The 10,663-nt window shown below is 31.5% G+C and overlaps 1 protein-coding gene across 1 annotated transcript; it reads right to left on the bottom strand.

Moving 5' to 3' along the window:
- Positions 1 to 5,282: 5,282 nt before the first annotated feature.
- On the bottom strand, positions 5,283 to 8,824 carry PUM23 (pumilio 23). The gene is made up of 8 exons (XM_079053417.1): positions 8,561 to 8,824; positions 7,089 to 8,174; positions 6,828 to 6,971; positions 6,601 to 6,720; positions 6,329 to 6,514; positions 6,104 to 6,252; positions 5,825 to 6,007; positions 5,283 to 5,744 (listed from the first exon to the last, which is right to left on the bottom strand). The coding sequence occupies exons 2-8, from the start codon at positions 8,154 to 8,156 to the stop codon at positions 5,402 to 5,404; spliced, it is 2,193 nt and encodes a 730-aa protein (XP_078909543.1). The 5' UTR covers positions 8,157 to 8,174; positions 8,561 to 8,824; the 3' UTR covers positions 5,283 to 5,401.
- Positions 8,825 to 10,663: the final 1,839 nt, after the last annotated feature.

Here is a 10,663-nt window from a genome sequence, read left to right as displayed (position 1 = left end):
TTTCTTTTACCAATTTATATAAAATATAAATATTTTCTTAATTTTCAAAAATACAAAGACCTAAAATTTCAATATCTTTCTATCGTTTTCTGTTGTTATTCTTTTTCTTTTTTTATTTTCATGTATGCATTTTCGGAAAATGATGAGAGGTGAGAGCCCAACAAAACATACGTTTGTAAAAAGCCGAATTTCATGTACCATGATAACATGGATAACCAAAATCATAAAGTAATAAAAAAAAATACAAAATGAATTTTAGAATCTTTAATAGATTAAAACATGATTTATTTTTTTTGTTTTATGTCTTTCTCATGTTGATTTTTTACATGTTTAAATGTGTCTTCGTCTTCTTATAATTGCAATAGATAAACATGTAAGAGTCATCAAATATCTTTTATCTTTTTCGTGTAAGTATTTCATTTAGTTCAGAGATATCCGAATGGATTAGTTCTATTAATGATATAAGTATTTCATTTAGTTTAGAGATGATATAAGTATTTCATTTAGTTTAGAGATATCCGAATGAGCTTAGCACTTGGAAAATATTTTTTACATATGTTTCACATTTATCAAATTCTTTATTGTTTAGTTTTAACATGTCTTTAGTTTGTATTTTCCTAATACTTCTAATATTTGTGCTAGATGTTTGTGCCATGAAGAAATTAAACAAACAATATAATAAAAAAAATCATTCATTTCAAAATTGGTTACATAATAACTACCAATAATGTCACTATTACTATCACTAACATCAACATTTAACATGAAAACACCATGACTAGATTATCCATGATCCATTCAGGTCAAGCCGATAAACTCTATGCGTGTTTATTGTTTGGCCAACAAAAAAGGTATTTCTCATGAACTCCAAAAGACCCTTCTCGATTACCATATTGTACTCATTCTTGTCAAATTTTTATGCTGACACGAGCCCCTTCAAGATCCTAGGAAGATGCAACACATCTTAAAGGGTAACTCACTGACCATTCATAAAGTTTAGTTGCACGGTGCCAATGTCTAAGATTCTAACCCTATGTCCATTAACGCATACCACCATATTTCATTGCCGTATAGGGACATAAGCCAGGAAGTCTGACTTGCTTCCATATGCATGCACAGTAGCTCCAAAATCTAATAACCAACATCGGGTCGCCAATATCTGTGTAAGTGAGGAAATCATGTTGACTCTTCCAATACCAAGTATGTGAGATCCTCAACAATGTTTGCAGATATGTGTATAAGACTTGCTTTGTGTATGGGGAACTCCCAAGCATAGTGACCTATCTCACCGCAGACATACCGCTTTTTGGTTTGACAGTTGAGTTTCTTAAACTCCCATTTTTTGGGGTATGAAGTCTTTCTTATTCTTGAACCCATTTTTCCTTTTTAGCCAGAACCCCAGCTCACAAATGGTGCACACTCCATGCGACTTTACCTTGTTTTTCCATGTTGCGAGTTTACTCCTCAATTTAGAGTGATTCAACAGATAATCCAAGTAGGCATCATATTTATATATCATCCTATTAGAGAAGTCATTCAAAGAGTGTGAGAGCTTTACAATAACTCCACCACCTGGAAGAGCTCCGGTGGAGAGATGGAAAGCTCGATCAGCTTGTTGACAAAGGTCGGAGCTCATGCACCTACTCTAAGATTGGTCCTTCGTCGATCATTTGAAACTCTAAGTACTTTAACACAAGGTACTTACTAGTACCTTACTCATATGTCACGTACTTGAACTCTAAGGATTTCTAGAGCTTTATAGGATCTGTGAATGAATCGTACATATCATAGACATAAGCCCTTATACTCTTTGCACAGAGCCCCCAACTTTTCCATATTAGAAACTGCTTTTAGATATGGTTCCTTACCCGCTTTGGGGACTGGATCATTTGGAATCATTTGGAATATGAGGCAATTCATGGTCCAAAACAAGTTCAAGCTTAGCACAACAAGCAAAAACATGGACCTTATCAGCCCAGCATGTATAGTTCTGACCGTCGAAGCAGTTTAGTTTGACAAATTCATGATTCATCAGTCTGAAATTTGTCTAAAATTTTAATCATTAGTGGGAATGGATCTCAGTCTCCCATTTGTCTGAAATTTTTATCACGTAAAAACTTTTAAGATTGTTGTATTTCAGACTTGACAAACATACAATCTGGTGATTAATATTGTGAACTAATATAGAATCGTTAGTAAAATCAAACGGAAACAAGCCGACAAATATATTGAGAATTATATGTCAAAATGTCACAAATAATAAGTCTTATTATTATTACTTAATTACCAAGTTTCGTCTATAAATTAGATAGATCATTCGCAATCGGATCTAATCCTAATAAAGGCAGAAGAAGATTGTCTTGTTATCGGACCGAATTAAAAGACAAGACAAAAAATTAAAATCAACCTGAAGATTGTAAATCTTGACTAGTAACTACACAAAATTAGTCATGTCGTTCAAGGTTTTTACATGCTCTAATGGTTGTAAGTCGTAGTGTAGAGCCCAATATTTAATGTAGTTATCGTTCGTTCGAACAACAATGGAAAAACTGATAAACACAAAACAAATACTCAGAAACATGAAGAAAGTTGTGTCGCGGATAGAGAGATGAGAAATAAGCGACGTGCAAAATGATAAGTGCACATACCACCTCATTTCACGAACCTCGCATCCTCAGCCCAAATAGGCACGCCTGTAAGCTTGATCCATCCATTAACCTTCGTTATAGCCTTTGAAGGTTTAAGGCTTGGAAAACCTTATAAATTCACAAATCTTTCTTCATTCCACCTATGTGAGACAAAGAAACCTAGCCAACTTGCTAGTTCCTTATTATTTTCCAACATACACACTCTTGTTCACTTTTGAAATAATATAATTATAAGAAAAAAGTAGTACTAACATCCGGTGGTGTCGAACTAAGGTTGTGTTTGGGGCAATATATGTGGAACTCACTTCGGTTAGTGGTTTCTTTTTCGGTTTGGTTTCCTCGGTTTAATTTTTTTTGTCCAAACCAAACACCGAACCAAACCAAATTCAAAACAACTCAATTCAAACCAAACAACTGAACAATTCGGTTTGAAAACCAAAGAGAGCAAATTTTAGGTTAAAATTAAAACTCATAAGTTTTAATTTTCCAAACATAAAATCCAAAGTTTCAAATATATACGAAGTTCAAAATGATACATAACACAAGGGAAGAATGAATTAAAGAATGAATTAAAGAATGAAAATTTTGACATTTTGGAATTAAAAAGTCGTGTCTGTAAAATAGGAAAAAAAATAGGAATATATATATATATATATATATATATATATATATATATATATATATATATATTCATTTATTCTATATAATATTTAACTAATAAAAAAATTATAATCAAATTCGTTAATTCGGTTTGGTTTGGTCCGACTCCACTAGATCATAACACAAACCATATAATAAATTCATTAATTTGGTTTGGTTTGAAACCAAATCGGTTCATCATAACACAAACCATATAATAAATTCATTAATTTGGTTTGGTCTGAAACCAAATCGGTTCATTATAACACAAACCATATAATAAATTCATTAATTTGGTTTGGTCTGAAACCAAATCAAGAACCGAGTTTGAGTTTTGGTTTGACCCAAATTCTCTTTTGGTTTGATATGGTTTTATGTTTTTTCAGTTCCAAACCAAATAATACCCACTCATAGGTTTGTTAACCAAAAAGTTTGTTTGTCAATAAGCTATCTCAAATAGTTTATAAGTTATTTTAAGTCTCATAAAATAGTAAATTACAATCAAGGTTTTAAAAAGTTTGTTATGATTTCAAGACTTGTACTTGATATCACACTTTAACAAAATGTCATTTTTAGTCATATATGTATATAAAAATGAACAATAGTAGAAAATATATACAAAACTATCATTTTTTTACAAAATTATTGCCTTAAGTCACACCTTACAAACGATATGGCTCGCCACGTCATGTGAAAACTTGAGAATTGACATTACCGCCAAATTACGTCTAATGTTATCTAGAACCTTGATTACAAAAAATAAGCTAAACAACCTAAAACCTAAATACAAAAAATAAGATAAACAACCTAAAACCTATATACAAAAAATAATGCAACAAAAAATAACCTACCTACACTGGTTTGATCCCATATCCAACCATCAACCGAATCCATAAAAGGTTTTGGTGTAATTTGTAAAACATAAACCCAAAAGAGATTGCAATTTCAAGATTGTGATATGAAAACCCCTGTTTTCAACTTTAGTTTTAAACCGCCCAACACCAAACTGAACCATTTTCTTTAAATCTTAAACCAAACCAATTTCAATTCAATTCCTTAATCATAACAGCATGTATCAAGTAACACGTCCCTATAACGTCAAAACCAAATTAAATAACTCTCCCATATGAGTTGATAGGTATTAGTTCACTGAATTTAACATCTTAAAAGACATACGCAAGGACCTTTTTAGAAAGAAAAAAAAAAGTCACTGAATTTGTATGTTTATTAAGTGGTATGCCATATGTGTTTGATACCAAATGAGGATGACCTTTTTACCTTTGAATTTTATACACCGTTTATTCAACAATCACATCTCACGCTTTTGTAGCCGACACTGTATATAAATTATAAACAATATACAACTTAGGAAAAAAAAACACATTGGGATCAAACAGGCCCATTTACCAATGCAACTCCACATTCCTATTTTTTAAATTATAAAATTCCCACTCCTACTTAACTTACCACATGAGAACAAACATCTTGACAAATGGAGCAAATAGAGGCCGCAAAGCCACCACAACACCCATTACCAATGTCTGAATCACCTCCCAGTTGTATCAACAGCCCATATATATATATATATATATATATATATATATATATATATATATATATATATATATATAATACCATCACATGCCTCATCACGTGACACCTTTTGAAACAGTAACAACTAATCTTGAAAATCTACAGTCAAAGATCCCATCCACAACACCACACCCACATATAAAGAGCCTTTTGCCTCTAATCATTAATACACACACACACACACATCAAAACTAATCATGAATCCTAATTACAAAAAAATGTTTCTTATCTTTCTTGCATTCATGTTCATACTAATTCTTGCTGGAGTTCAAGGAAGATTCCTATCACAAACTTCGACTTCACATACTCTCAAAGATTTGCAGACAAGAACAACAAAGGAGCCATTCAAGAAGATGAAATCAAGCTTTCGAAAGATGCCACCAAGCAGATCAAATCCAATCGGGAACAAGTAATGATTTTGAGTTTTGTAATTTTAGTTCAAGCAAAATTTTATATTAAACTTACATGTAACAAACAGTTTAGAAATGTGAATACAAGAGTCATCTATTACTATTACCTTACTACATTTTCTCAGTGTGCTTTCTTTTTCTATGAGCTTTTCGTTTGCTTTTTCCTACATCATCTTCAGTGGCATGTTTGGTAAATTTCACATCGCCCCTTTCAGTTCCATCTGATTGACGTTTTTGGCCCGACTTTTTCTTGTTATGAGCCAGGAATGGAGTTAGCTGAGTGTCAATCTCTTTCCTCATGTCCTTGATCTTCTCTTTCTGTGTTTTTGGTCGATTTTCTGTAAACGATTCATTATATTTTGTTTCCTTTGAACCAAATGTAGATATAAAATCATTGTACACAGTTTCTTTTGAAGTCTGTCTCGCCTTCCATTGATCAGGCCGTTTTGCATACCTATTAAAACATCATCAACTTTTAAATAAACTATGAAAAAGTTATAAAAAGAAAAAAGAAAAAAAGAAAAAAGAAATTACCCCTCAATGTCAAGTTTCCTTAAAAGATGAGGACCCTGTCTTGTCTTTGAGATCTCTCCCTGAAGTGCTACCATTTCTGATACAATCATTTCTTTCAAAGACACATTGCTGACATCAAAGCATTTGTCAACTGTAAAGGCACCTGACTGAAGCACAGCAAGCTCCCCAAAATGCCCTTTAAGTCTACATAAAAGCACAAAGTAAAAGACTTATGTTAATAGAGTCAAACATGAATAAAACAAATGTGTTACATAATGGATTTTATAAAAAGTTGCATACTTGACGATTAATTTACGCTTTTGTTTTGTGGAAGCATTTGAAGTGAGAAAAGCTTCAATCACCCTTGCCCCTCCATTGTCCTTTGTGGTGTCAAGAAGATGATCTTCTTCCAAAGATGTCATACTTGAGATAAAGGCATGAATAAACTCCTATATGTGAATTAGCAAATGTTATTGAAATGTGAATTAGGAGAAAGTTTTAATGAAGATGGAAAAAGAGGCGTACAATTGGAAGTCTAAAAACTGATTGAAGAATCAATGTCCCAATGACATGCATTCTAGCACCACTTGGCCAATCCCAATTGGATTTATCCTTGCAGTAAAAGTAATTATCAAGAAATAGTATTCGAGGAACAATGCATCTAGGTGGCTCATTTTCCATGCATACAGAACCAATCAGAGCTTGACAACACTGCAAAACCATTTTAAAAAAAATGAATAAATAAAGCATGTAAAGTATGTTGATATTTCCTGGAGTTATATATAATATATTTATACCTTTTGTTCATGGCTATTGAGCCTATGACATGCAGCAAGAAAAGAAGCAACAACTCCAAACTTCCCCATTCCAAAAAGATCTTTAAATCTTGTACCAAGTTCTTTCCACATCAGCTCCACCTGGAAAAGGAGAAAAGATAGCCATTAAATATTGAATAAGAAAAAAATATATAAAATGTTATAACCAGGAAAATGTATTTGATACTCTAAGCTATTGCCTCACTTACATGATCTTCATTTCTAGCATGAGAAATTAATGCTTGAACAACAAAATTCCCACAGTGATGAGAGGACATTTCAAATAATGAATTTTTGAAAACAGTTGTTATTAATTCGTTGTACAATGTTTCAGGAGCAACTTCCAAGATGGCCTGCATTACAATTTACAAACATAAAAGATTCAAAACTAATAAAAAAAGAATATAAATTTATATGTCAGTGAAAAGTTGCAAAGGGGAAAAGAACATAAAACATGAAGTTGATCAAACCTCCATCAGATGGCTGAAAGCAGTTTCTTTCATTAAACTCAAAAGCCTTTTGACAACATTCTTATCTATGAAATTCCCTTTGCATCCAAGAATGATTGGAATGGCATGCAATAACTCCTCCTCATATCCAGCCAATAACTTCAAAGCAGTTTGCAAAACCAAGCTGCCATATTGATCAACTTGCAAGATTTCAATATCTTTTCTAGCTGCTTTAAGTATCTCTGATACAAGAAACTTTAGCATATCAGGAAACCCCATCTGCAATCCGTGGGTCCCACTTTCATCTACCCGAGAAGCCTTGAAATTCAACCGTTGTGCAAGAACTTGAGATGATTTCTTGGAATGAAAGTCTGATGAATCTAATGGAACCCCTTTACAGAGACATAGCAGACTTCTAAGAACATGAGACCCATGACAATTGGTCATCACTTCAACAGGATTGACAACAATTGACCTACATATATCATTTAAAGTCACTTCAACAAGATCTTGGGTGTCACTTTCTTGAAGATGTGAAGCTAATGACTTGAGAGCTGTTTCTGCTACATGAGATCCAGATCTATCCATGGCAATACGTGGGAAGTCTTTTGAACAGTTTTGGAGAAAGGTACAAAGTTGGTTTAAATCACACCCTTGAAGAAGTGTTTGCAAAGTGTGACTTATGATATAATCGGTTGCAAGTTCTACTTCTTTTCCTCTTGTTTCTTCCAAAGCATTTCCACATATAGATGAACGTTCTTCAAGATCAATTTCAGTTCCTTCAATGACATTTGAAATCTCTGTAAAGTATTTTGCTGTTTCTGGATCAACCTGTTGCCTTAAAAATGATGTATGTGGCACAGAAGCTTCTTGATCTTGATGGTTTGAGTTGTAATTACCACCAGACGTATTTTTACCAGAATTGTCCCCATCAACACCTTTGGTTTTCTTCATTGACTTCCTGCTCATGTTTCTTCTTCTCCCACCCTGGTTGTAAGTATTATCTTCCCCAGCCACACTGCACTCAGCTATCAAATCACAAATTTCAGCTATTCTCAGTGGCAGAGCTTTTGAACCAATAGCAACCATAAGCAAGTCCTTGACAACCTGCATTGACAACAATGGAAGAAACCACATTATGTAAGCAAAAGATGGGTGTGAACCATATGAAGTTTACACGCCCTTGCATGATTTAAAACTAAAGAGATGCGGATACCGACAATGGCTGCTTAATGTTCAACAAGCATCAATTCCAAGAAAAAATTGTTAATTTAACAAACATTAGTGTTGCGGTGCTGCTCAACAAATATGATGGTGATGGTGGTTCAATATGAGATTAATTTCATATCATCTGCAATTCACAATCTCTACCAAAAGTTGATGATTTGCTGGTTCATAGCATTTCAGATACCATATGCAGTATAGTCATCTTACAACGATTTAAGGAGTAACAGGTAAAGGCGTAAAACATGAAAAATTAGTGGCGTTCTTACAAAATAATGTAAGAGAGGAACTTAGATGAAACTTGCAACGATTTGAGGATTTCGCCGATGATATGACGGTGAAAGCGTAAAACACAAGAGTATGAATTTGAAAAAAGTTAAAGGCCCCAACTCTCTATAAGTTAATTGGACGGACTTTTTTTCACAGCCTTGTTCTGGTGCGGCTACGTACAACCTACAAGAGGAAGGAAGTGCACGATGAAGAAGAAGGAGAAGGTCAGAACTCAGAAAGAGTAGGCTTGAGGGCTGAGTGAGGGGGAAGCCGGAAGGTGTTTTGAAGCGGCCCAATGCTCATACTTGCAGACAATTGGGCTTGTGACCCGTTAATAAGAACGGATTACGGATATCTTGAAAGAAAGATAGACTAATTTTCTAAAATTATACAAATCTACTCTCATACTCTAAAATTATACAAATCTACTCTCATACTCTCAATTAATTTTTAAAATGTTATTTTCAGGTCATTTTGAATTATTTTTTTTCCACATATCATTTTATAAGTTTTTCTATTTTTTTAAATTCCACATAATATTTTAATATAATAGTTGCAATAAATGTACTAATAAATGAATATCAATGTCATTAATAAACTTACATTTTAATTTCAAATTTCTTAAAATTAAAGCTCATTAGTTTTTTTGTTTATTTATTTAAATTATTTGTTTAAATTTAAAAGATAAATAACATTTCATTATTTTTCTTATTTTCTTATAAATTCAAAGTTCTTAAATATTTAGACATTTATATATATATATATATATATATATATATATATATATATATATATATATATATATATATATATATATATATTTTAAATTAACTCATGTAATACATGAGTCTCACAACTAGTTAACAAATATAATAAAATCAACAGATTTAACCCGTTTATGTACATAGATTAACATAACGGTTGATTTTTTAATTACAAAATTAATTATTTGTATATAAAAATTAAAAACCTAAAATAAAATTATATATATATATATATATATATATATATATATATATATATATATATATATATCAAGGTTGTAAAAATCGCTATACGGTCGACTGGTGTTAAAGGATTAATCGCTCTTGGCGGAGATTAATCGGGCCATAAATTATTAATAAAAATATTAAAATTAATCAAATATTAATATATCTTAAGAAAAACAAGTACTTCAAAATTAGAAAATAAGAAAATTTGTAATTTGAAAATTTGAAAATACGAAAATATGAACATTTTGGTATAATATTTGAAATTTTGAAAATTTGAAAATTTTGGAGTAAAAAAAAAGTTGATTTTTTTATTTTATTTTTTTAAATTTTTTTGTCGTTTTTTGACTTTTTTTTTTTACTTTTGTTGACTTTTGTTGACCGATTAATCCCGCCAAACCCGATTAATCCTAAATTTCCGATTAATACCCTAATCCTCGACGGTTGGAGAACGTCAATCGATTAATCGACGATTAATCCCGATTTCTGCAACCATGATATATATATATATATATATATATATATATATATATATATATATATATATATATATATATATATATATGACCCAGGAACTAAGCACATAAGACACTATGGTGTCGTTTGTTTTTTTCTGAGACAAAATGTCTATAATCTGCGGACCATATCTGTAGACCTCTGCAGTAGAAGAGGTGGACCAAACGTCTGCTGTCTGAAAAAAAAAGACTGTGTGTTTTTTTAACATCTGAAAACTACTAAAATAAACTAAAATCTAAATAAATTTATTTTTTAAAACTTCGAAGTGATTTTTTAATATTTTTATGACTTTGTTATAAATAATAAACAAATCTAGATCAACTTTTATGTATTATTGTATAAAAAGTGAAAATAAAATGGTACGAATTAACGTATATATTTGATAAACTGACGATATTGATTAAATAATGTTTTATAAAATTTTCTCACGAAATTGGCGTACCATAAAAAAATGGTACGAAATAAACTATCAATTAAAAACGTATCATAAATATTTTCTCAAGAAATTGACGATATTATATTAAATAATGTTTTATAAAATTTGGCACAAAAAATATAGGGTAAATTACACGGATGGTCCCTGTGGTTTAGGGTAAT

This window comes from Lactuca virosa, chromosome 5 (genome assembly GCF_052849685.1).
Source record: "Lactuca virosa cultivar CGN04683 chromosome 5, Lactuca_virosa_CGN04683_v6, whole genome shotgun sequence".
Taxonomy (NCBI): Eukaryota; Viridiplantae; Streptophyta; class Magnoliopsida; order Asterales; family Asteraceae; genus Lactuca; species Lactuca virosa.
This window is presented reverse-complemented; position numbering and strand designations above follow the sequence as displayed.